Source organism: Euphorbia lathyris, chromosome 5, assembly GCF_963576675.1.
Source record: "Euphorbia lathyris chromosome 5, ddEupLath1.1, whole genome shotgun sequence".
In the NCBI taxonomy this organism is placed as follows: Eukaryota; Viridiplantae; Streptophyta; class Magnoliopsida; order Malpighiales; family Euphorbiaceae; genus Euphorbia; species Euphorbia lathyris.
In genome coordinates, this window is record NC_088914.1 from 18779630 (window position 1) to 18806598 (window position 26969).

Here is a 26969-nt window from a genome sequence, read left to right on the forward strand (position 1 = left end):
TACTTTTGTTTTGCAAATCCTCTATGCAGGATAATGACTTAAACATGTATTGTAAATTGTAAATGCTTTCTCTTGTGTATAATATGTAAAGTTTATATGAGATTGAAGTTTATATGATTGAGAATTGAAAACATGTCTATAACTGATATTGTGTGAGATATCATGTGATCCAAGTGAGGGGGTTACATTAATATAGGGGAGCTTGAGGAAGGTATGAATAATACGATTATCTCCCTTATTCCGAAAGTAAAGGACCCCGAGAGTCTCACTCAGTTCAGACCAATTAGTCTTTGTAATGTCAGTTACAAACTAATCACTAAATGTATCACAAATAGGCTGAAATTGATCCTTCCTGATATTGTGGGGCCTATGTAGAGTAGCTTTATGCCAGGAAGACAGATCTCGGATAATGTTGTGCTGATACAGGAAACCATTTTCTCCTTTCAACACAATAAGAATAAGAAGAAGCATATGTTGTTGAAGCTTGATCTGGAAAAGGCATACGATCGGATAAACTGGAATTTTTTACAGGATACTCTTAGATTGCTTGGCATTCCCCTTGGACTCATCACTGCAAGGATGAACTACTCTAGTGATGCATGTCTTGTGGAATGGAGATAAATGGGAAGGCTTTAGACCGACACGGGGGCTCAGGCAGGGTGACCCTTTGTCTCCCTATCTCTTTGTTCTTTGCCTGGAGAGACTAAATCACCTGATCCAGGATGCGATAGAAGCTGGGGAGTGGAAACCGGCTACTCTATCCAAGAATGGCCCCAAAATCTCCCATTGTTTTTTTTTGCTGATGATATTGTGTTAATGTCAGAGGCGTCAAAGGAGCAAGCGGAGGTGATCAAAACAATCCTGGGTGTTTTTTGTGATGGCTCTGGTCAGAAGGTGAGCCTTGAGAAATCATGCTGCTTCTTCTCTGTTAATGTCCCACTTCAGGACCAGAACCAGATTACTAAGACATTGGGGATCAGAAGCACCAGAAACCTTGGGAAGTATTTGGGCATTCAACTTGCGCATGAGAAAATTAACAGGCACTCCTTCGATTACGTGATTGACAGGGTTCGGAACCGGCTTGCGGGATGGAAAGAGAAGAGCCTGTCTTTTGCAGGGCGTACTACGTTGGTAAAATCCGTCTTGTCGGCACTCCCAGTTTACACCATGCAGACTGCGGTCTTCCCAGTTAGTGTTAGTAAGAGATTAGACATCATTAATAAAAGCTTTATGTGGGGAAGCTCAGCTAGTAAGAAGAAGACGCACCTCGTAAAGTGGGATGTAGTTTGTAGCCCAAAGGATAAAGGGGGACTAGGAATTAGGCAGACCAGAAAGGCTAATCTCGCGAATGCAGTGAAGTTGGGTTGGAGGCTTCTCACGGAGCCGGATTGTGTTTGGGTTAGCGTTCTCAAAGGGATTTATGGGGGTAACAGGAGTGGCATGGAGCTGTTCAAGAAGAAGAATCCTCAGAGTAACATTTGGAAGAGTATTATTCAAGGGGCGGTTATTCTAAAGCAAGGCATTAGCCGCCTAGTCAAAACGGGGCGGGAAACGAAGTTTTGGATGGACATGTGGCTGTTTGACGGGCTCTTATGCGAGAAAGCACTAGTTATGTTGACAGATGAAGATAAGGGGAAGAGAGTGGCGGACTACTGGCAAGAGGGTCAATGATGGGATTGGGATAGCCTGCGCCTGGTACTTCCTCAGTATGAACTATTCAGACTCGCTGCTACTGTCCTATTTGGAGAGGAAACTGACAGGGATGGTTGGACTTGGGAGCCGAACAGCACAGGGAGCTTCTCGACAAAAACTGCATACGAGTTGCAAATGAATCAATCCAGCGTTGTGGCCAGTAGTTGGTCTGACGCGGAGTGGAAATCGATCTGGGGTGTTCAGGTAACTGAGCGGATCAGATTCTTCCTATGGACTGTTGGGCATGAAGCAGTTCTTACAAACGCAAATCGTGTTCGACGACATCTTAGTATGGATGATAAGTGTGGGTGCTACGGAGAGAAGGAGGATCTGATACACTTGCTGAGAGATTGTGTTGAAGCTCGTAGAATTTGGCTGTTCCTAATCCCGGCTAGTTGGAATTTGGAGTTCTTCTCCGGCGATTTGAGGGCGTGGATGATGAGAAACATAAAATCTAAGGAGAGATGGAATGGGATAGCCTGGGCTTCAGTTTTTGGTATCTGTTGTTGGCTATTCTGGAAATGGAGGAATGAGCTCGTGTTTGAAGGCGTAGGGCGTGGACTGGTAGAGAGGATCGATGAGGTTATCCGGCAAGCAAAGGAGCAAGCCGGGGCTACGCGTTGCTGTCAAAATAGCAGCATGGCGTTACCGTTTTTTGCAGATTGGCTGGTGCAGTGGGCGCCTCCGGCGGACGATTGGATCAAAATTAATAGCGATGGTGCGAGGGGAAGGGAGCCGGGCTGGGCTACTTGTGGGGGCTTGGCTCGTGATAATCGCGGAAACTGGATTAAAGGGTACTGCTGCAATTTGGGCATCTGCTCGCCCGATTTAGCAGAAATATGGGGACTGTTTTACGGTATTGATCTAGCTCGGAAGATGGGTTGGAGGAAAGTCGTGTTTGAAATGGATTCGCAGGTGGTTGTGGATATAATTAGAAAGAAATGAACTCGCTCTTATCGTTATGATTGGCTGATTGAAGAATGTAGGAGACGCATTGGTTCGGATTGGGAAGTCAAAGTTGTTCATATCCTTCGCGAAGGAAACAGAGCAACAGATTTTTTGGCAAATTTCGCAGGCACAATGAGCTTAGGATACCACGGGTGTGACAATCCCCCTGCATGCCTAATGGACATCATCAATACGGATAATTGCGGTTCTGGTATTATTAGAAGAGCTCGGGCTCCTTCTTAAGTCTTTTTGCTTTTGTTTTCAGGGTTTAGGCCCTTCCTACTTAATCTTTCGGTTTCAATTAAGCATCAATTTTTAGAATGAACTAATTTATCGATTTCAGTAATTTATTTTCTCAGTTAGTTTTCTATAACCCGTATAATGCAATTTAATCCTAATTAAATTAAAGTTTAAGCTAAATTAACCTCCCAAATAATGCAAATAACGTGCAAACAACAATTGATTTGCGTAGAGATTTGTTTAACTCCATCTCTTTTATTTTTAGCCATTTCTCTTTTATTTTCCCTAATTATTATTGAGCACTATATGGAAGGTAGGATAACGATGATAAACTTTAATTATTGTTTAACTTAAATTCATTGCTATATGAATTATTATAAAATCAAATCATGAATTATATGGATTTGTTGTCAATTTGAAATGATATAATATTAATTAAACCTTCGTCTTTATTTTTTTTTTATTTTTATTGCCGTCAACTTTGGATGAAAGGGTTGTTTAGTTTGATAATTACTATGTCAAAATAACTTATTGCTTCAAAAAAAAAATATATAAATTATTAGATTTTTACTAGATATTCAGAGATTACACATACTAAAAGGGTTGAATATTATTGGTTGAGTGTTGTCATCACCTAATTGATAATATATATACACAAATTATACAAAATAAAATTTTATATAATATAGTAAAAGATCTAAATAATATCCTAAAAAGAATCTAAATAATTAATTTTTTTAAGTTCATGATAACAACTTTATAAAATATTTAATATTAATTTTTCCCAAATTTTCATTATTATATAAAAAGGCTTACGCTTAAGGTATTGTTGGTGTGTTTTGATAATAATTTTTTTTTATAATGATAATAAATTTTCTTTACTCATACAAAAATATCAGTGAATTAATATTTTATATTTTACAATATAAAAAGTACGCATAATCTCTACTTTTATAAATATATTATTAAAAAATAAAAGTTGTATTTTATAAAAAGAAATGATGTGTTTTTAATTGAAAATCAAATAAATAGAAAAAGCTTTAGCTTTTAATGAAAAACTTCAAGCTTCTTATCAAAATATGTTGTTTATCTTAAATGGACTGAGATTTAACTTTTGATAAATCGATTACTTAAACTCGTGTTTTTATAATCAATTCGATCACTCAATTAGATCAGGGGCAAACGCCTACGAAAAGATCGCTTGGACTTAAGGAAAAGCCGTTTGGATTTATCCATGGTTTACATAGGGTTTTTTTTGTGGAACTTCGCCTTAATGAAATGCGGGTAGAGTTAATTCATGTAATTCATAATATATAGATATAGAACTTTGTAGAACCAGAACCTTTTTCTCATTATTATTTTTTCTTTTTTGTTTGTAACCGGTCACTTCGGGACGATTACTTGGTTCATAAAAAAATCATTCTCATAAAGCTTGCTCACAACAATCATTCAGGGCTAAGCATAAAACTGGAACAAAAAAATCATTTTTGTAGGTAAATCAAATCGGCCGGACGAAATAATAAGTTTGAACCTCTTCATACATACCTTTTAAAATTTTAAACTCATATACAACATAAAGATAAATTTTAAAAAAGAAAAATATGAATTTAAAAAAATTACCGGTTATTTAAAATCTTGAAAATTAGAGTATAAGAGACGAAGTGGGAGCAAAATTTTGCACGTTGCCTTTAAAATCAGTAATTACTTTCGGAATTTTGGGATAAAGTCTAAATTCGTCTATATCATTCCGAGAGAAGTGCAATTTACTCCTAACCTAAAAAAAGGTTAAATCCCATAATGTTTTTAGCAGGATAAATTGTACGCCTACCTCATATTAAAATTTGAACATATCAGTTTGACCGTTATTTGACTTTTACATAGAACTTTTCAAATAAGTGTGTCAATAAATTGAACCAGTTTCGTGTAATTTGTCAGATCATTAGTAATTGTGTTAATAACGTAATAAATATTTCATGCAGCCTTTTGTAATCAATTTATACATTTTAAACTTAATTTTTGATAGTTTGACAGTTTTTTTTAACTGTTTGGAACATAATATTAGAAACTATTGATGTTTAGAAAGTCCGATGTAACATTAAATAGCGAGTGAGTTAAATTACGATAAACTAGTCTATTCAAATATTTTTGTCTGATACGTGTAAAACTAATCCTACTTTAAAAAGTTAGGGACAAATTTTTACCATTTTATATGTTAGAGGTGAATTTATATTTCCCAAAAATGATAGGAGTGAATTTAAACATTATCCTCAAATTTCGATACCCCTTCACCCTTTAATTGAGAATGCATCGGTAGTTGTTGGAGTTGTTGTTTTAGTTTTTTTTTTTTTGGAAGAAAGTTGTTGTTTTAGTTTACTACATTATAACTAAGTGATTGGAAGTGAAAATAAAAAATAATTTCTTTTATTAAAATATTAAAAAATAAAAACTTAGGAAAAAATATTAATATATATATATATATATATATTTTGCCCGTCTCGGCGGGTCGGGCTCCTAGAAAAAAAATTCCTTGAAAACTTCGTCTCGGCGAGACGTAGTCCTGAAGTTATTTTTCTCGATATCCACTCATGCATTCACTATCCACGTTTTTTGGCACCATCTCTGCAATATGGATTAGTGGAACCGATGTGAGAAAAAGATAGAAATCATGAGACATGGAGTTTGGATTTCTTTGCTATAAAGAGGACCTCATATCATCTTTTCAAACCCTAACAAATCCAACCAACCAACCCAACAAAAAACTCAAATTCTTTCTCAGAGATTGTTCATCCAAAATTCGTTTTTCTCAAGCAATCAAGCTCTTTAATCTTCGTTTTAAGTCTTTACCTTCATTCCTCAAGCTTCTAATTCGTTTGAAATAAGTTTCCATCACACCCCAAGCAAAATCCAATCAATCTCTACTGCAAAAATCCAGTTCATTCTCTGAAATTGTTCTTTCAAAACCCATCTTTTCCAACCGATCAAATTTCGTTCAGCCTTAAACCTTATTTTTTAGCCTTTAATTTCATTCTTAAACCTTCAAATTGTTTGAAACTAAGTTCCCATAAAGTCACCATTGTCATCTTTCCCAAAAGCTCTGAAATACCCTTCAACACAAGTTCTAGTTTTCGTTTTACATTTTCATTCAATTCTCCGTTTGATCAATCACGGCAGTCGCCATCCACATTACAAGAAAAAATTTCAACTCTAGATGCCGAAAAGTCATCAATTTAATTCAATTTCAAGTTTGTTGTTCTCATTTTCAGATTCTGTCAATATTTTCATTCTTATGATTAATTTCTTTTATCAAATGTGATTTCTCCACGAAATTAGTGTACTATTTTCAGTTGTAATTATTGCTTTCATTTCCAATTTTTATCATTTATAATCACAATAGTATTTGCAAAATCAATAAAAAGGAAAAAAAATTCCAAATCCTTTGTGTTGTTTTTTTTTAGTCATAATTGTTTTAGCTAGTTAAGCTTTCTGTAGTGGAGCTAGGAACCTAAGAAGGATTCTTATCAATCATTGCATCCTCCGTTCAATCGTTTCGTTTTCTAAAAGTCAAGTTTAAAGCGCATTTTACAACCCCAAAAACATTAAAATTAATTGGGAATTAACTTCCCTGACACGCCCGCATAATCACTCACAAAAGCCATGGTTGAAACTGGGATATTCTGAAAATATTATCAACACCAAGAAATAGGCAGAAGAAGTTATTCCAATTGCTAGATTTTTAACTTCCAATAACATTAAAATCAATTGGGAATTAACTTCCAATAAGATTATCAATTTCCTTTATTTGGTATCAGAGCAGAAAAGGACCTAATAAGAATAACTTAAAAATTTGAGTGTTTGAGAGTAAAAAAACTAAGAGAAAATAAGAAAAGCTTGCAAGAGTGTTTGACAGGAAAAGCACAAAGGAAAAGAAATGGCAACAGATTTAGGAAACTTCAAAACACCATGTGTTCCGAAATTTGATGGAGACTACAATCATTGGAGTTTTATTTTGGAGAATCTTTTGCGTTCCACGGAATATTGGAGCGTAATTCATTTTGGTTTTGAAGAATCGAAGGGGAATAAGCACAACACAACAAAAGGCAATCGACGAAGCAAGGCTCAAGGATTTCAAAACCAACAACTATTTCTTTCAATCTATATACAATAGTATCTTGAAAACCATCACCCAAAAGGAGACTGGCATACAACTATGAGATCAATAAAAGTCAAATATCAGGGAAGTGCAAGAGTGAAGCGTGCTTAACTATAACTACTTTGCAAAACATTTGAAATTCTAGAGATGAAATCAGTAGAAAGTGTGTCTGAATACTTCGCCAGAGTTATGTTTACCACTAATGATATGATGAATTACAGAGAAGACATGAGCGATTTCAAAATTGTTGAGAAAATACTTCGAAGTCTTACAGACAATTTCAATTTTGTGGTATGCTCAATTGAAGAGTCTAAGGACATTGACAAACTCACAGTAGATGAATTACAAGCATCCTTGCTTGTACATGAACAAAAGGTGATTGAGAAGAGGAGGAATAACAAGTTTACAGGTGGAGAATGAGCCAATCAATATACAAGGAAGAGGAAAAAGACACATTCTAGTGAGGAAGAAGCCATTTTAGAGGAGAGGAAGAGCTAGGCCTTTTGTCAATAGGCCATCCATTAACTGCTTTCGATGTGGAAAGCAAGGACACTATCAATTTGAATGCTCAAATATAGGAAATGGAGTCATCTACTATGCTGAATTGAGTGAGGAGGAAGAACTACTTTTGATGCCACACACAGATGAAGGAAAAAGTATTTGGTTTCTTGATTTCAGGTGCTCAAATCACATGATAAGAGACAAAACTTGGTTTATTGAGCTTGATAGAAAATTCAAACATTCTGCGAGATTAGACAACAATCCAAAAATGGCGGTTGAAGGAAAAGGCATCGTCGAATTTGAAGTAGAAAGCATTACACAAACAGTGTCGAACGTCTACTATGTCCCAAATCTCACTAACAATTTGCTAAGTTTAGGACAACTACAGAAGAAACGTCTGGTGACTTTAATTAACGAACTTACCTACAAAATTTATCATCAACAAAGAGGCACACACTAATGACCATTGATATCATTTTTTTTAATCTATGCAAAGATAAAGCCATTGCCTGGTAAATGTTTGAAGATGGAGGACAAAAACTTGGGGAATCTATAGCACATGAGATATGGACATTTCAACAATAAATTTATTCAAATCATGCAGCAGAGAAAGATGGTGAAAAGGCTGACTGAAAGAAACAGACAAATTGTGCAAAGTGGGAAAACATCAAAGGAGAAAATTTCTGAAGAAGCAAGTGGAGGGCATTAGAGAAATTAGAGTTAATTCATGGAGACCTTTGTAAATCAATCACTCTAATCTCTTACAGTGGCAAGATGTATTTGTTGGTAACTGTAGATGATTTCTCTCGGAAAACATGGATTTATTTTCTTGCAGATAAAGCAGAAACTTTTGAAACATCCAAAACCTTCAAAAGTTTTGCTGAAAAAGAAGCGAATATAGCCATATGCGGACTAAGAACTGGCAGAGGAGAAGAATTTACGTCAAATGAATTCAACAAAGTCGAAGGAGATGATGAAACCACTATGGCCAGAGGCAGTTAGATGGACGACTCATGTTTCGAACCGAAGTTACATAAAAAGGCAATGAAAGATATGGTACATAAGGAGAGGTGAACATAATCAAAACCAAAAGTAAACTATTTCAGAGTTTTTGGCTCGTTTGCACATGTGCATCCCTAAACAGAAAAGAATTAAACTTGATGATCGAAGTCATAAATGCACTGTTCAAAACGAAGGCCATCTCGACTGCCTAGGCGTTCGAAATCGAGAATCTGTCCCGATTTTCTTCAATTAGTCCCTCTAGACGTTTTTTAGCCAATAGCTCCGCCTAGGCACCGCCTAATTGACGATGAAGAAAATCATTGTATATTGTGAATTTTTTTTTTATTATAATTAACTTTTGAGTTGTTTTAATGATATTGTTGTTAAAATATTGATATTTGCACATTTTTAAAGATACATGTTCCAAATATACGTGTTTTTCTATATTAAATAATTTTATAATATTGTTTTTCAACAGTATAATACATATTTTAATTGAATTTATATAATAATTTTGTTGATTAATAAATAAAAAATACAAAAATAAAAATCTGGTTAATCCCGATTAATCCCCGACTAATCCTCGAGGGCCCTGTCCGTTCGACTAGCGCCTATCGTTTTTTACAACCTTGCATATGCATCTTACTTGAGTCAGTGACGAGTCTAAAGCTTATCTATCTGTTATAGGATTCGGTAACGAAGAAAATAATCATAAGCAGGGATGTTAGGTGGAAAATAAGATTGGAATTTAAACATAGCAGAAGTAGAGCAAATAATTGGAGTGGTTGTTCTAAATAGGCAGTAGAAGTTATTCAAACGAGTAGATTTAGAAAGTTGTTTTAAAGTTATTCAAACGAGTAGATTTAGGAAGTTGTTTTATTAAAATTTGTTCGGGTTTCCTTTCTTTATTTCTCGTTGTTTCCTTTCTTTATTTCTCATTGTTTTTCTGTTTCTAAGGTTTTATAAAAATTATTAAAATGATCGGGTTTTTTTAGTCGCTTCTCATTTCATTCCTGAGAACCGAACTTAATCTTAAATAATTTGTCGGTTTCGAATCCTAACCAAATATCCTTCTACCAAAAACAAGGAAAAATACATATGCATAAACTAAATTATGGGCATGTATATTTATTTCCCTCAAAATATAAATTACGAATTAATAACAACACATCGGTCTAAATTCTCTCATCCATTGAATTTAGTATTATTATTTTTTTTTTTGATGAAATTGAATTTAGTATTATTTATTTATTTTTATTTTTTTGAAGATAAATTTTCATTAAAGGACCGGCAAAAATTCAATACAGAATCAGAAATAAAAGACGGGAAAACATCAAAATATATATGACTAGCATAATGATTAGCTGCCCGAGCCAGAGCATGGGCAAAGCTATTAGCTTGTCTTCTAATGAAGCGGATAGAAAAACCACTGTTCAGTATTAAGGCGGACCAGCAATGTGATATAATATTTATTTATTAATTATTTATTTATTGAATTTTTAGTATTATTTATTTGGAAAGGAAGGAAGTGCCAAATTATGGATATACATTTAATTAAAAAATCATAAATATAGCAATAAAAATCCATAGTATTAAATTGGATAAATAATTATAAGGTCCCTGTATTTTTACCTAATATACTACTTAGTCCCTATGTTTTTAGAAATAATTATATAGTCCTTGAGTTTTTGTTTTTGTTAACTCCTTAGTCCTTATGCTTGGGTCAATGGTCAAACTATACTAAATAAATTTTAAAATACCAAAATTACCCTTTACTTTATGTTTTAATAATAAAACATCTATTTTTCATATTTTATATTTTTTTCTTTTTCTTTTTTCCTACATAATCACAATCTTTACATTATAAACTCCAATATAAAGTAATTGATTTATTAATTTTTATAAAATTATAGAATTTTAATTTAATAACATAAAATCTATTGACCAAAAAATAAATGAAAAATATTTAAAAAATTATTAAAATAGGAGTAAAACTATCATTGTAAAAAGGTTTTACAATTCTAATAAATTTTACGAATGAAGAAAAAAAATATGATTTTTAAAAAATTATAAAAAAAATTATAATAATATTTAATATTATTTTAAAGATATGTATACCAAAAAAATAATTACAATTTAAGAAAATTAATAATACATTTTTTCAAGTATATTAATTTCGGTGTATATGTAGTTCAAAAACTTCATTAAAACTAATTAGATTAAATTTGAAACTAAAAGATTAATTTTTTAATGTATATAACTAGGGATAAATTTGGACTTTCATTTACAAAAACAGATGGAAGGACTAAAGAATTGATTACGATAAAACTTAAGGACCTTATAATAACATAATGGACTTACTAACGTGTTAAGTAAAAACGTAAGAACCTTATAATTATTTACCCCATTAAATTTACACAATATTTAAATTTAGACAATTTTTAAATTTTCAACCGCTGAATACCGAATCGGGTGAAAGATTTACAGCTCAAAAATAAAACAAAGTTTGGTGGCGGGTGGGTGGTTGGCGTAAGGTGGACGGTGGTGGCCGGAGACGGCGAGTGGAAAATAATATATTATAAATTATAAAAAACATTTTCTTTGGTTTTGTTTTTCTTGGGTGGATAGACTTTGATCAAAGAAACCTTCTTCCATCTTCCTCCTTTTTTTCAGTTTTCTTCCATCTTCCACTTCTGTGCAGTGGCAGAGGTGGGTCCCTTTCTTCCCTGTAAATAATCAAGACGTTTTCCTTTCCTTTCCTTTCTTTTTCACCTGTTTCCATGGCAAAAAGAGAAAACACAGGGAAACAGATGAAAGTCTAGAAATTATACTACCACCACAACAGTACTTTCATTTTTTTATTATTCATTCATTTCTACCAATTATTTGTTTCTTCAACTTCCCCCTCTCTTCTCCATCTATCTTTTGCCCTACATTATTATTAACCTTCTCCTATTACTATTCTTGTTTCTGTTTTGTATTTAGACGGCTTGTTTCAGTTTCAGATCCTACATGATCGGATTCTAAAAACCGATATCTGCTTTGAGGTACTTTGTTTTTTTGGTTCCCCCCCCCCCCCCCTGTTTGGCTGGTAAATTTCTTGTCCTTCCGTTTATTGTATCTTGGTGTTTATTTATTTTTGAGTCTGATTTTTGGCGATGGTGTTGGTTTTTGCAGGATCTGTTGAGGCACTTCGTGTTCTTCTCCGATAGGAATCTACCCGTTTTGTCTATTCAGGTTATTTGGTTTCTCTCGTCTTTGTTGTTTTGATGATTGATCGGAAGATCTAAATGATCTTTTTGTTTATAGATGAGATACGGATAATTTTTTGATTTACCGTATCTAGTGATGATCATCTCCAAATAGGATCACAATCAATCTTTGTGCAATTTCTGTTAGGATTTTTTGGATATGCTTTGAATCCACGTATCTATCTTTTATTTATCTAGATTTTTTAGTTGGGGCTTGTTTGAATAGATTTGTTTAAAACTGTATATTTTGTTTTTGGATCAAGTTTTGATATATAAATTGATCTCCTTCGAAACGTTATTTTTTATCGTTATTTTTTATTACTTTCTTATCATTCTTTGGTTTAACATCACTAATAGGTGACTGTATTTTTATATATAAGGAGTTTCTCATCCCATTTTTCTAATGTGTTTCTTTCTTCTGATACCTGTGAGAATGATGAAATACAATTTGGTGACCGTGATATGCTTCCTCGCATGATTTTGGAATTATATGGTCTTTAATTGTTGATGTGTTTCCAGTTTTTTTTTTAACGAGCAGATAAATGCTTATGGTCTGATTACTTCGCTTCTTATCCACTCTGTGTTGTATTTTTTGTTAAACGAACCAGACTCTTGTAGAACAGGAATTTCTCATTTTCTAACCCTTTCAAGCTATTAGCAGATAGTTGAGTTCCCACTTCTTTTACAAGGCAACTTCACTTTTAACAGACCTTTTCTCAATACGATGTTCAATTCACATATATTCTCTAGATTCTCACTTGACGGGCTTTTGGGAACCTATTTATTGGTCAAAACAGAATGTTTTGCCTCAACCTTCAAATAGAATATTGATCAATGATAATGCGCGTTTTCTATCAATCTCCTTTTTTGGGCACATCCATGTCATTGAAAAGATGATAAAACTTTAGGGTAAATAGTGAAAGAAAATGAAACTTATTAGAGGTTTGAGGAGAAAATATGATAGATAGATGTAGATTTTCTTGCTATATTTAGTGATAATTGTAGGGGAAAATGAAATGTTGGATGGGATCCATTTTCGGAAGGTGGATTTCAGAGAAATATAATTGTTTTAAGGGAAAAGTACAAAAATAAACCTTGTGGTTTGGGTCATTTTCAAACATAAACTATGTGGTTTAAAAGTTGACAAACAGGTTAGCAATCACAGTCATCATCTCCCTCAACTCACCACTCTCTCACGCCTCTTTCTTCCTCTCTTCAGACTTTCTTCTGTTGTCTCCTCCTCATTAGAAGCTCTAGCAGATCCTGCATATAAAATTGCAGCTTCATTACTGCACGATAAATAAGGCTATGCCTTGCCGGAGCTTCATTAATGCACGACCAATCAAAAGAATCGGTCTGAATCTCAGGTACAACCACAGATAATATAGGCATCCCTGTCTGTATTTGGCGACCAGGTTTGCAGTACTTCCTCCCCTGGTCAAGATCAATATGATAGTTGCTTTCGCTGAATCGCCAAACTCTCTAATGGACTCATAGGTATAGGTGAGTGCTCCATGATTCTTTTGAAGACGTCACCGTAGTTAAGTATGCTTTCTGCTTCTAAACATATTTTTGCCATTGTCCGAACACCAAGTTCTGGATATGCTCCAGCTGCTGTTTCACCACTCAGCATAACACAATCAGTGCCGTCAAGAACTGCATTAGCAACATCAGTTGCTTCAGCTCTAGTCGGTCGGGGGATTTGATCATCGACTCCAACATCTGAGTTGCAATAACCACTGGTTTTCCTTGTATATTGCACTTGTAAATCATCACCTTCTGTGCTAGGAAAACCTTTTCAATCGGAATTTCCATTCCAAGATCACCACGTGCCACCATAAATGCATCTGAATTTGCTAAGATGTCATCAAAATTTGCAAGCACTTCTTGGTTTTCAACCTGCAAGATAAAATTTCAACGTTAAGCTTACCTTTGCACTTTTTTACTAAAAATGCCACATCATCATTTTTTTTAACACCGTTGGTATTTTGGAATGTGTTTGCTAACGGAATAAACCTCGAGTTACTTGTTTGTCAATTTTTAAACCACATGGTTTATGTTTGAAAATGACCTAAACCACAAGGTTTATTTTTGTACTTTTTCCTTATTTTAATTCCACTCTTTTTTTAGGTGTCTGGTCTGATTTTGCATTATATCTTCTCTGCGGCATTCACATTTCTGTTTGAAATTTTTAATGCGAAGGCTTTGCCATACTACTGAATCATGTAAGTCGACTGTCTGATGCGATTATTAATTACCAAAAACAGGTGGGTATAAAGCCTAAATTTCTAACAAGAATAGGCAAGGAATTTGTCATAAATTACTGTTTTGGTTTTTGTAGTAGTTTTTTTTTTTTTTTTTTTTTGTATTCCAAATATAGAAGTGCGTTATGTTTAGGATATTTTCATAAACCAGACAGTCTTTCATTTTTACATGTCCATTATGTTGGAAAACTATGTGTTTCTTTCCTAGTTCCTTCTTCCTACTTCATTGGGTAATTTTCCTAATTTCTCTGTTTTACTCTTTTTCCAATGGGAAAGCAATTGTTATCCTTTACAATGTATTGGATTTCAACGAGACAAAGTAGTTAGTTTCCTTTTCAACTCTATTCCTGTCAATTATTCATATTGTTCTCTATCTATATCTCCCTTGATTGATTGAAGTGCTGATTATATTTGTTGCTCTGAAAGGTCTTGAAATTTGAAAAATTAGTTGCTGAAAGATGATTTTTTATTTGCAGATTTAGTTTGGGGTTATTTATTTTGTCGGACGCCAGACAATTACATTAAACTAGAAAATGTTGGGAGGCAACAACAATAATCCTCTGCTTCCAGTTTTTGTGGATGATAATCATATACAGTACCAGACTAATCCTTCAAATCAGCTGCAGTTATTCGGTAATTGTGAGTTCTTGTCTCCCATAGTTTACAAGATGTGTTTTCTTTTGTGACCTGTACATAGGACTTCATTCAGTTTGGTGTTTGAATGTGTATGTTGCTGGTTGATGATTGAAAATTGATATAGTGATTGACTTCTGGAGTCCGACATATTTTCTGAAGTTGTCTTCTGGTTGATAGTGGCAAAGTAGAACTTGCTTCTGTAGTGATTCAACATATGAGGTGTAGATATGTGACAAAAAAAATTGATGAGAAATTATCAATTTTGATATATTTACTCAATGATTGTTGTATATTTACTCGATGTTGAAATTTGGTTCTGAAGGATTATGGATTTGTTTAATTGTGCTTGTTATTAGTTGTCCAATACCATTTTTTCTAGATATCTGGAATCTGAATAAGAAGGAAAATTAATGGGGCATTAAAGTTGTGTGGAGAGGTTGGGAACCTGAGCATTTTCGTATTCATTAAATACTAGGAATATGAAGGTTTAAACTGTGAATTGTCTTTTGCTAGTTGTAGTCTTAGCTTTGGCAAGCATAACGGCACATCATGACATGAGTATAAGATAATAAAATAACAATTGCGAGTTTTGAGATTATTATGGGCTGTTTGATGCGTGAGCTACAAATATTTTTAGTTTCAGTTTACATCATAGGATCCCCACCCCCCTCCTCCCTCTGATTTGATGTGTGGTCTCTCTGGGTATTATTATAATTCTTAATTTAGTGTACTTTTTACTGATACTGGTATGCAATTTTTATCATCAGTCCCAGCTGGATGTAGTGTTGATCCAGTGAATTATTTCGGGAATGAGCATATGACACCTATGCTTCGGCCCAATAAAAGGGGTCGGGAAGCAGAAGATTTCAATAGACAGCAAAAGTTACAGATTTCTTTAAATTATAACATTCAAGATGAAGCTGATCGCTCAGCAAGCATTCCAAATCCTAACCCTGTATCAACAGGATTACGGTTATCGTATGATGATGATGAACGCAACTCAACTGTCACTTCCGCAAGTGGAAGTATGACTGTAGCACCATCAATGATCTTGTCCCTTGGTGATAATATCAGGTCTGAGCTTGATCGGCAGAAAGAAGAGTTCGACCAGTATATCAAGATTCAGGTATTACTGCAACTACAATAATCCAAACTTGTTCGTGTTCGTGGATTTCTCAATTGTCTATTACAGTGTTTTATTAACATCAGTCCCTTTGGCTTGGAACAGGAAGAGCACCTCGCTAAGGGGGTGAGGGACATGAAACAGAGACATATTGCTTCTTTTGTTTCTGCTATTGAGAAAGGTGTAAACAAGAAGCTGCGTGAGAAAGATCTCGAAATAGAGAACATGAATCGTAAAAACAAAGAATTGATCGATCGAATAAAGCAGGTGGCTATGGAAGCACAGAATTGGCACTACAGAGCAAAATACAATGAGTCAGTTGTCAACGTTCTTAAGAGCAACCTTCAACAGGCAATATCACAAGGTGCTGATCAAGGAAAGGAAGGATTTGGGGATAGCGAGGTTGATGATGCCGCTTCGTACATTGACCCTAACAACTTCCTGAACTTCCCAGTTGGGGCTGCAACCGGAAGACCGCTCTCGAGGAATTACCAGGGCTTGAAGGAACATATGACTTGTCGGACGTGCAAATCAAAGGAGGTTTGCATGTTGTTGATGCCTTGCAGGCATTTATGTTTATGTAAAGACTGTGATATGTTAACCAATGTGTGTCCTGTATGCCAGTTGATCAAAACTTCTAGTGTTCAAGTGTACTTGTCCTAACATAATCACAAGAAATCACTCTAAAAATGTCGCTAGCAATCGTTTCGTTGGTGTGTGGATGCCGGAGTGTTATTCCTTGAAATATGAGTTTGTATATGGAGTAAACTCTATATATTTCTTAAAAAAATGAAACATGGGTGATTTTCTGCAGAAGTTTTGATGCTGCAATCTTTTTCTTCCATTCTGATATTCATAGTTATGTTCTTTAAAAGTATACCTTTTAAGGTTAACTAGAGTCTCAGGTCGTTTATCAGAATGTTGATCGCTTTAAAATTTTAGTAAGTCTAGATTCAACAGTAATTTATTTTTAATCTCCAACTGGGCGAATATTATTGCTATTATTCAAGACTCTGCCCTAATCTAATACGAACATCTATTACAAATCATTTACAGGAACACTCCTAGCTCAATACAGACTGCTATTCTTCCATTACTCCCCTTCAAGTTGAAAATGGAGTGAATGAATTGTAAACTTGTATCGGAGAAATAGAAAATGACGGTTTGGTTTGAAGAAAGAGAAAATGGTCCCTCGCCATGAGAAGTCATTAAACTATCCCCACAATTCAAGACGAGTATTGTAAAGCTCGAAAAATGGACCAATCGTGATAGAAACATCAACTGAACAAAGGAAAAAGAAGAAAAGTGTGTCAATCTCTTAGGGCTCGTTTGATTCGCGGAAGAGACTAGGAACAAAATAGCTTCCTAACCTATTCCTTCATTAGGTTGTTTTTTTTTTTTTGCCATGGAAAAGAGGGAAAACGACAAATACAAAAAAATATAGAATAGAAAGAAAACGTGAAAAACAGGAAAAAAAAAAGTAGAATATAAGAAAACATAGAAAAATACGAAAAATAGAAAAAACATGGTATGTGGAAAACGCAGAAAATGAGAAAAACACAAAAATGAGAAAAACGTAGAAAAAGGGAAAATACGAAAAACAGGAAAAAAGAGAAATAACAGAAAACGTGAAAAACGTAGAAAACGCGAAAAACATAGAATACATGAAAAAGACATAATACCTGAAAATACAAAATACAGTAAAAACACGGAAAAAAAGGAAAATAAGAAGAAAACGTGAAAAACGCCAAATACGAGAAAAAAAAATACATAATACAGGAAAATGCGGAAAACATAGAATTAAAACTAAATGACGAAATAGTAATTTAGAATTGTTTCGATTTTAAGGAAAATTAGAGAGGGCGGAAAATTGCACAATGATTTAAAATAAATTATTTAATTGATTTATAGTGTAATTATAACGAGATTATAATTATAAATTAACTAATTAAATTAATTATAGTCCTAAAAGGACATATATATATATATATATAATTAATTAATAATTATATTTCTTATTAAATTAAGTTAACCTAATCAGAATACTAATTAATAAATAAAGCATGAGATCACAAGTGCAATTAAAGAAAATATAATCCTATAAACCTCACAAAAAAAAAACACCCTTATAAATGCACACAAGGGTATTTGACCTATAAAACTAAGAAAAATAGGAAATCTCTCTCTAATTTTCAACATAAAATACTTACCTCGTTGATTCATTCATTTCTTAGTTCGTGTGGATACCGTTAGAGATGTTCTACTCGTGATTGTTATCCAAGTTTGATTCATACGTTGAAGGTTTGAGTTGATCTAATTCATTAAAAAGAGTAGTAGATCTACGTGGACACTTCTGACATTAGATGTGCCAATACCATGCTCCTAGTCCCTCCGCCAAAATCTTCAAGTAGTTTTCCACTCATAATGCAAATGGATATGTCGAGTTAAAAATTTGGATCAAGGATGTCATCAAGTCAAAATTCGTGCTTACTACACAAAATATTTTGTCACGTGCACAAAAAAAAGAGTAACTAATTTTGTATAGATATTATTTTTTTTGAAACAAACTGAAGACCTTCAATTAAAACGAACAGGTTCGCAGATCCTGTTCAAACACATCTGACAGCCATTGAGGCATTGCATTTGAAAAATAATAATTAGCATTGGAACGGGAATGCCTTGCTACTACATGAGCAGACTCATTCGCTAATCTAGGAACATATGAAACCGAGAATTCTCGGTTATTTGCTACAACTCTATACAATTCTGAACTACTAATCCAAATTCGGTTAGATCGTTTGAGCGGTTCAAGATTGCATTAACTACTACTTTTGCATCTGTTTCTATCTCAACCTTCTCCCATGGGGTTCCGACAAGCCAAACTAAGCAATCCCTAACGGCTAGAGCTTCAATTAACATAGGGGAGAACGTACCTGTCCGAACTTGGCTCAAACAACAACGGAAATTGCCTGAATCATCTCGCACTACAGCCCCCGTTCCTCCCTCGTTTGGGTTTCTGAATAAAGCTCCGTCCGTATTGCACTTGATGAATCCTTGTTGCGGTTTCCGCCAATTAACCATCTGCTGATATATTCCTGAACTCGTCACAGGTCGGTAACAAAGCAGTCCGTTACTGCCGCTACTGTCTGCAACTTGCGGTTCTGTTGCTGCGTTCGTCTGCGGTTCCGCCCCAATCGCGGTCTCCTCCCCTTGATCAAACGACCTCGGAGCGATATCGTTTCTCTGTCGTGTCCACTACCCCCCTCCGCTCCTTTCTCCTACCCTCACTCCATCCGCGCCTTGCGCATCTACTCTCATCGACGCGATTCCGCGTTGAATACCTGCTGCTGTGCCTCTGCTTCCCGGCGGGTTTAATTGTTTCGCTGACCGCCATTCTTGCAAATATAGGTTCCCTTTCCGCACGCATTCGGCAGCCGGTACTTCTTTTTGGTTTCATAGGTAGTTGTTCCTTTGTCTCCATATCGCACATATCACCTTTCCGCACGCATTCTGGTTGAGGAATTCCCGCTTCTCTCTAGCAATTACCTGCAAAAGAACATAGTGAGAATAAATGTTGACATGTTTCCTCCTCCCTTCCGCAAATTGTGCATTCAGGAGGCATCGGACCGTGACGTCTGACCAGATTTGTTCTTGTAGGTAAACACCCTGAACACAACTTCCATACAAACGCCTTCCATTTTGGTGGAATTGACATTTCCCAAACCCTCTCCCACCCTTCTATTGGTGTTCTGTCATAGAGAACTTGCTCGAAAGCTCGATAGCCGGATTTAGAGGAGTAACGCCCATCCTTCGTAAAGTTCCACATCAGGACATCCTCTGTAACCCTTACTGGCAACGTTATAGCACAGACCTCTCTAGCTTCCTCCTCATTTAAGCATCCTACATCTTTTCGACATCCCACTCCCTAACCCCTTCCTTCATTAACTCTGCTACTTTCACCCCCTCCATTCCCTCAATACAGTACGAATGTATAGTATAATTTTGGGACGAAGGGATCCAAGGGCCCCCCATACTTGTATTGAATTCCCATCTCCCACCCTCCACCTTATCCCATGTTTTAACAAATCAATAGACCCCCAAATACTTCTCCAAACAAAACTAGGATTATTGCCTAATTTGGAGGACAGAAAAGAGTTAGTAGCAAAATATTTAGCTTTGAACATTCGACTAACCATAGTATTCAGACTATTAATCAGCTTCCACCCCTGCTTGTCCAATAGTGACAGATTGAACAAGTGAAGATCTTTGAACCCTAGCCCTCCTTGATCTTTCCTTCGACACAAAGTGGCCTAATCAAACCAATGCAGATTCTTCCTACCGCCCTCTTTCGTTCCCCACCAGAACGAATTCATCATTCGTTGCAATTCTACACAGATGGATTTTGGGATAAAAAACGTACTCATACAGAACGTTGGTAGAGCCTGTGCAGCCGATTTTAGCAAAACCTCCTTACCCGCACTAGAAAGAAACCTGAACCCCCAACTTCCAAATCTTTTTCTGAGCCTATCGATTAGAAATGCAAAAATGTTCCGTTTTGATCTGCCAATCAAGGACGACAGCCCTAGATATCGGCTCGTATCAAGCGGCTGGGTAACATTTAGCATTGTACCAATCTCCTCACGCAGATTTCCCTGGACATTTCTACTATAAAATATTCCTGATTTGTTCAGATTTATCGCCTGTCCTAAAGCCGCTTCATATTCATGTAGAATGTCAACAATGTTTTGTGCATGTGTAATACTTGCTCCAAAGAACAAGAAAATGTCATCTGCAAAAAAGAGGTGGCTAATTGATGGCGCCTCTCTACATATCCTGCTTCCCTGAATCTTGTTCTCCAACTCAGATTTTACAATTAGCTTTGACAAGACTTCGGCACACAGTATAAATAGATAGGGTGACAAAGGATCACCCTGTCTGAGCCCTCTGCCTGGTGATATTGGTCCCTCAAGCTTCTGATTTACTAATACCTTATGGTTTACCGATGTAATGTAGAGCATAATCCACCCTACCCATTTCTCATGAAACCCTATTCTCACCAATACTGCCTTTAAGAAGCCCCGGTCTACCCTGTCATAGGCCTTGCTAATATCAATCTTTAGGGCAATCTCTCATTCTCTCCCTATACTCTTCCTATTCATATGATGTATAGTCTCAAATGCAATCTGTACATTGTCAATTATTGACCTACCAGGTACAAAAGCCGATTGACTCTCATGCACAATGTCAGGTAAATAGGCTTTGAGCCTATTGGCTAAGACCTTTGCAATTATCTTGTACAAAACATTACACAGGGAGATAGGCCTAAGGTCCTTGATTGACAAAGGAACCTCAATTTTTGGAATTAGCACAATTGTTGTATCGTTTAGGTGTGCAGGAAATTGTGCCTTCTCCAACCAATCCACACACGACCTAAAGATGTCTGGCACAATTAACTCCCAAAAATGTTGGTAGAACCCTGGACTAAGCCCGTCTGGCCCAGGCGATTTATCAGTATGCATGGAGAAAACTGCTGCTTTGAATTCCTCGATTCTGAAAGGAGCAATAAGGTTCTGGTTCATACCGTCAGTTACTACTTCTTCCAGGACATTTACTGTATCATTCTGCTAAAAAATAGATGGAGAGAAAAGATGTTTAAAGTACTCACAGATATGTTGTCCCAGCAGACCCGGATCATCAATCTGCACTCCATTATCATCTAGGATACCCGAAATCACATTCTGCTTTCTTCAAGATTTTACACACGAGTGGAAGAATCTGGTGTTTTGATCCCCACTCCTCAGCCAAAAGACCTTAGCTCTCTACTTCCAGTATTGTTCCTCCTGCTCTAGAACCACATTCAACTGTCTTTTTATGTTCAGGTATTGCTCCTCAAACTGTCTACCTTCTTTGTCCCTTAAGAACTGCATTCTCTTCGTCAATCCCATCTTCTTTTCCGCGAACCTCCTTCTATATTCTATTCCCCATCTGTTCATTGCACCTGCACAACCCTCTAGTTTTTTCATGATATCAGCCTGTCTCTGACTCCCCCAACTTCCTTCAACCACCTCACTAAACCCCGGCTCTTTTACCCAAGCATATTCAAATCGAAAGCCCCCTTCCATATTTCCCTCCTCACTCCCCTCCATCTTCAATACCAGTGGAAGATGGTCAAAATAAGGTGACATCACATTCCTCAATTTATAGTTCGGGAACTTCAGGAACCATTCCTCACTTGCAAACCCCCGATCTAGTTTCTCCCTCACCCACCCCTCTGTACCCCTCCCTCGTTCCCAAGTGAAGCGACTACCCCCATCCACAAGCTCAATAAGTCCACTATCTTCCACCGCCCTCGCAAACTCCCTACTTAACGCCACCGGGTAACTTATACCTCCCAATTTCTCCTCCGGACTTAAGATACAATTGAAATCCCCCAAAACTAACCAAGGGAGCGTTGACAATCCTGCCACATTCCGCAAAAGATCCCATGACTCTCGGTGTCTACTTCTTTCTGCATGCCCATAGAACCCTACAAATCTCCACACTCCCTGAACCGGATCTTTTATGACCAGGTCCATATGATGATCAGAATACCCCTTTACCTCCACATCCATCCCCTCCTTCCATATCACGGCAAGACCCCCACTCCTACCTCTTGCATTCACACTCATAACCCCTTTGTAATTCAACTTCCTTCCTAGCCCTCGAACTCTATTCTCATCTGATAGTGTCTCCATTAGGAAAACCAAATCAGGTTTGTTAGCCCGGACTAACTCCCCTAATGCACGAACTGCCCGAGTGTTTCCCAGCCCCCGACAGTTCCAACTAATGCAACTCATTGCCCCGGGTGGACCTGGCTTCCAGGTCTCGCCTCTTCAAACGTCAAAGGAAGCTCTATATCTGTCTGCAGAAAAGAGCTACCCACTTTAGTACCGGTGTTACTCATCTGCCCTTGTCTTCCCTGATTGCTAATATCATGCAATACTGTCCCTTCCCCTCCTCTCATTGCTTCTTCCCTTCTCCTCTTCCTGTCATCGTAGATATCAATCCCCTCATTCTCTTTCTCCCTCCCCTCTGCATCACTCGTATCTCCCTCTACAAGAAACCTACCACTTGACCCCCCTCTAAACACCATCCTTGTAGTTTGGTTATGGACAGGATGTCGATTTAGTCTAGTGTTCAGCCTCAACTCTCCCATTGCTCTAGGCAATTCCCCATCTCCTACTCCCCCTGCCCTGGTTCCCTCAACCACCTCGACCCCCCTTGGTTCCCTCCTCTACGTACTGGTGCCTTTAGCCACTCTCCCCACTCCCTCTTCATCTCTGCCCCCCTTGCTCAAACAACCGAGGGCAAAAACGGTCCGCATGACCCATTAACCCACACAGATAACAAAAGACACCAAGCCTTTCATATTTGAAATTCACAAATTGCCAGTCACCCTGAGCCCGACGAATTTTTTTGAACCTCTTAAGAGGCTTGGTCACATCTACAGCTACCCTTATCCGCATATAGGATCTGAAGGTGCCACTACTGTTGTTCACATCATACTCCCTGAATTCCCCAATAAAATTACCCAGTTGTTTTCCTACATGTTCTGACATAGCACCTAAAGGCAAATAAATTTTTTTGTACCCATATCTCCATACAATTCAGGTTGACATTTTCTGGGTTCTCAGCTAACTGGAGGTAATTTGTCACTAGCACATAATTATCAAAACTCCACGGGCCTCCCCCTAGCATTCTATCACGATCAATTATATGGTAAAATTCGAAAGTGTACAGATTCATACCTATTTCTTGGATTGTCACACCTCTGTCTGGTCTCCACAGATTTGCCATTATGATCTTCATCGCGGGGACATTGAGCACTTTGTCCGACACGAACCGACCAACTAGGCATAGGCATTCCCGCGGTTCGGCCTCCACCGGAGCAACCAGCCCCAAGTCCAACCCTAGCCCTTCATCCCCCTCTTCTTGATTTCTCTCGGCATTCCTCTCCATCTTCTCTACCCCTGAATTTCGACCTCTCGATTCTCACCCTCTGCCTTCTTTAATTCCGATCGGAATAACACACCAGGCCCAATTCTCAGTCCGCAGTCCGAACCGCCCCCTTCATCCCCAAATAGCCGGCGACACCACCAAGCTGCAGGACCACCAGACCTTCTCGACTCCCCCTCCTTCTTTCAGGGAATCGCAGCTCTCCTCCTCACTACGAAAAGAAAACCGCACTTCAAACCCGTAGTAGGTGACCGGGTTCCGATTAGAAGCAACGAGAAAAAATAATGATCGACAAAAACTCCCACTAGAGGCGGAGACCTAAAACTCGCACGGCGGTAGAGACTTGCTTAAAAATTTTATATATGTAAAGGTTAATGTTGTTAAAAAAATAATCTTTCTACTTTTGTATAGATATTATTAGTATAAAAAATTATGAGCATATTGATTATATATTCAACCTTACCTAAAATGAAATAAAATTTCAGAATCCCTAATTTATTTGTTGGCAACCTGTTTCAAAATCCCTCGTCCTCCCTCCCCTTGGAAAACCTGCACTACACTTGAAATCGGTTCTTCTAGTCAATCTAGCTAGTCATCGTTTTCTTCCTTCCAGCCTCGGGTTTTCACCATCCAAACAATCGGGGCCTTCATTCCTTATTTGGTATGTTTATTTTCATACCTTTCTGCATCTTTGTCATGATTTGATGCGTGGACTACGCTACTGATGTATTCGCGTGGTTAATTGATGATTCTTGGAGTATAATATGATTGATCAATATCCATAATGTTGCTTTTTAATTCATGCTAAGGATAGTAAAACGTTAAACAAGTCTGGGAACAGAGAGTAGCTGTTCTTGCTTGCTCTTGAAAATTGAATAAGCCTCACTTGCCCAAATTATAGGGATGATTAGGGCTGACATTGACATTGGTGTCTACTAGAATTAGAATTGTGTGACATTGGTGTGTATTAGGGCTGACATTGAAATTGGTGTCTACTTATCTGTTTAGAATTGTTGGTTCAATCTCAATTTTGGATTTGCAGTGCTCAAACTCAAAGCATGAATGGATGATAACTTATAATTTGAGTTCTTGAGAAGGGAAGCTCCAAATATTAACAATGCCTCGATACAAAGATGAGCCTACTGCGGTTCGTGTTTACACTGTCTGTGATGAATCGAGGTGTGTGTTTTTGTCTCTAAAGCCATTTCATTTCCAATAATGTCACTCTTAGTCTAAGAACTTTCTGCTTTTCTGGGAACAGATATTTGATTGTAAGAAATGTTCCTGCTTTGGGTTGTGGTGATGATTTGCTGAAGCTTTTCGCTTCCTATGGGGATGTTGAAGAGTAAGTAAGTCTTTTCTTCTTCCTCTGTTCTTCTAACTCTTTCTATAGGTGTTTTTGCTAGTGCTATATTCATTTTATTTTTGTTATGTTTTTAGCCTTAAACCTATGGATGCTGAGGATTGTGAGTCATTTACTGATGTTTATTGGATCAAATTTCGTTTTGTCAGCAATGCCAGGTGATTGAAATTGCACTATTCATAGCTTTATATTTCCTCTTTTTTCTTTTTAATCAGATTTTATGTCTAACAATTGAGTTTGGCTTGTATTGAATCAATCTTAATTTACAGGTTCGCAAAGAGAAAACTGGATGAGTTTGTTTTTCTGGGAAATCGATTGCAAGTCTCTTATGCGCCTGAATTTGAGACCCTGTCCGATACTCAGGACAAGTTAGAGGGAAGACGAAAGGAGGTGCTTTCCCGATTGAACTGTTAGTTTCTGTATCCATACATATTATATCTATGCTAATGAAACAATGCTAATTTGAGTATCTTTTCGGTTAATGATTTACATGTTATACATAATTTCTTTGTAATTTCAGCTGGAAGATCCAATGGCCCTAGAGTTCATAACTCTAGTACTTCAAGTGAGACTTTGTTGCGCGCACCTGCTCCCCAAACAGACTACATTTCTCATCATCTAGACTATAACCAGTTTGGGTTGGTTTTTCGAACTCGTTTTCCTATATAAAATTATCGTTTGTAGGTTTAGGTTTACTTAGATATATTGGATTTACCCCTTTCAGGAGCTCTGCAGAATCAAATCACAAGCCTCAGATAAACAATCCTCCTATTACACGAGTTTCCTCTGATCAGGTTGGTTTTCGTGCTTCTCTTGACGGAGAAAACTCTCTTCGACTCTCTGAATTAGGGTCATTCTTAGATAGGGCTGTGCTAAATTTACTTGTATTGTGATTGTTTGCAGGAGTATTTTCCTTCCAACTCAATGAATCATACTGTTAAGTTGGTGAGAGAAAAGCTCAATAAGGTGAACAATCTTGATGCTACATATTTTCAAACGTGTAAAGGAAGTAATGAATATTTGTGTTTTATAGATTGAGTCGAGTGCTGAGCATTTAGAAGCTGCGCCAGCATCGAAGAAAACACGGGTTGATAATAGACGAAGAATCTAGTGAAACTCATCTAACTGCATTTGCCATTCATGATTTGCTGGTGCTGCTCAAACTCAACTGCTCATGGAAGCTGAACAGAAATCAAGGTTTATAACTTGTTGAAATGTATTTGTTTGTTGGTTTTCTGTAAATAAGATTATTCAATGCCAAGGTTCTAAAAAACTTTAGATGCTAATCGGGCGGACAGGGTCCTGCAGATTTGTATTTTTATATTTTTTATTTGTTAATCAATACATAATTATATAAATTCTATTAAAATATGTATTATACTATCTAAAAGTAATAATATAATATTATTTAATATAGAAAAACATAAATATTTATAACATGTATCTTTAAAAATGTACAAACATCAATATTTTTAACAACAATATCATGAAAACAACTTAAAAGTGAATTATAATAAAGCAAAAAATAAATTAACAATAAAAAAATATTTTTGTTCATCGTTGCTTAGGCAGCATCTAGCGGTCGAGGTGGGTTCGAGGTGGCTTAGGTAGAGCCCAGGCGGCTAAAAATTGCCTAGGGGTGAAAAAAACGCATAGAGAGACTAATCGGAGAAAATCGGAACGGATTTCTAGTTTCAAGCGTCTAGACGGTCCAAGCAGCCTTGGTTTCGAACAACGTTTAGTGCAATCACTAAAATAGTGACGTGCAACCATGTTGGAAATGACTTAATGTATGACATGATGG

General features: G+C 36.5%; 2 protein-coding genes across 9 annotated transcripts; both read left to right on the plus strand.

Annotated features, from left to right (window-relative positions):
• Nucleotides 1–11144: 11144 nt before the first annotated feature.
• LOC136229244 (BOI-related E3 ubiquitin-protein ligase 1) lies at nucleotides 11145–16623 on the plus strand. Of its 7 annotated transcripts, none has more exons than XM_066017898.1 (6): nucleotides 11145–11624; nucleotides 11711–11770; nucleotides 13915–14009; nucleotides 14525–14687; nucleotides 15452–15810; nucleotides 15913–16623. In XM_066017898.1, exons 4-6 carry the CDS (start codon nucleotides 14582–14584, stop codon nucleotides 16468–16470), a joined length of 1023 nt encoding a protein of 340 aa, XP_065873970.1. In that variant the 5' UTR covers nucleotides 11145–11624; nucleotides 11711–11770; nucleotides 13915–14009; nucleotides 14525–14581; the 3' UTR covers nucleotides 16471–16623. The 7 variants fall into 7 exon arrangements, with proteins under 7 accessions (XP_065873970.1, XP_065873969.1, XP_065873967.1 ...); XM_066017897.1 differs by having other exon boundaries at nucleotides 11145–11580; XM_066017899.1 differs by lacking the exon at nucleotides 13915–14009 and having other exon boundaries at nucleotides 11177–11242; nucleotides 11519–11624.
• Nucleotides 16624–24281: 7658 nt separating this feature from the next.
• On the plus strand, nucleotides 24282–26517 carry LOC136230214 (uncharacterized). 2 transcript variants are annotated; one of them, XM_066019212.1, is made up of 9 exons: nucleotides 24282–24463; nucleotides 24845–24981; nucleotides 25064–25147; nucleotides 25243–25323; nucleotides 25435–25574; nucleotides 25686–25803; nucleotides 25890–25959; nucleotides 26069–26131; nucleotides 26199–26515. In XM_066019212.1, the coding sequence occupies exons 2-9, from the start codon at nucleotides 24920–24922 to the stop codon at nucleotides 26274–26276; spliced, it is 696 nt and encodes a 231-aa protein (XP_065875284.1). In that variant the 5' UTR covers nucleotides 24282–24463; nucleotides 24845–24919; the 3' UTR covers nucleotides 26277–26515. The 2 variants fall into 2 exon arrangements, with proteins under 2 accessions (XP_065875284.1, XP_065875285.1); XM_066019213.1 differs by lacking the exon at nucleotides 24282–24463 and having other exon boundaries at nucleotides 25064–25151; nucleotides 26199–26517.
• Nucleotides 26518–26969: the final 452 nt, after the last annotated feature.

Excerpts from the sequence above, each read along its gene's own strand:
- LOC136229244 (XM_066017898.1), top strand. The coding sequence starts at position 14,582 with ATGTTGGGAGGCAACAACAATAATCCTCTGCTTCCAGTTTTTGTGGAT. Across the intron at positions 14,688-15,451 it reads GCTGCAGTTATTCGGTAATT|TCCCAGCTGGATGTAGTGTT; the intron begins GTGAGTTCTTGT and ends TTTTATCATCAG. Across the intron at positions 15,811-15,912 it reads ACCAGTATATCAAGATTCAG|GAAGAGCACCTCGCTAAGGG; the intron begins GTATTACTGCAA and ends GGCTTGGAACAG.
- LOC136230214 (XM_066019212.1), top strand. The coding sequence starts at position 24,920 with ATGCCTCGATACAAAGATGAGCCTACTGCGGTTCGTGTTTACACTGTC. Across the intron at positions 25,324-25,434 it reads CGTTTTGTCAGCAATGCCAG|GTTCGCAAAGAGAAAACTGG; the intron begins GTGATTGAAATT and ends CTTAATTTACAG. Across the intron at positions 25,575-25,685 it reads GGTGCTTTCCCGATTGAACT|CTGGAAGATCCAATGGCCCT; the intron begins GTTAGTTTCTGT and ends TTGTAATTTCAG.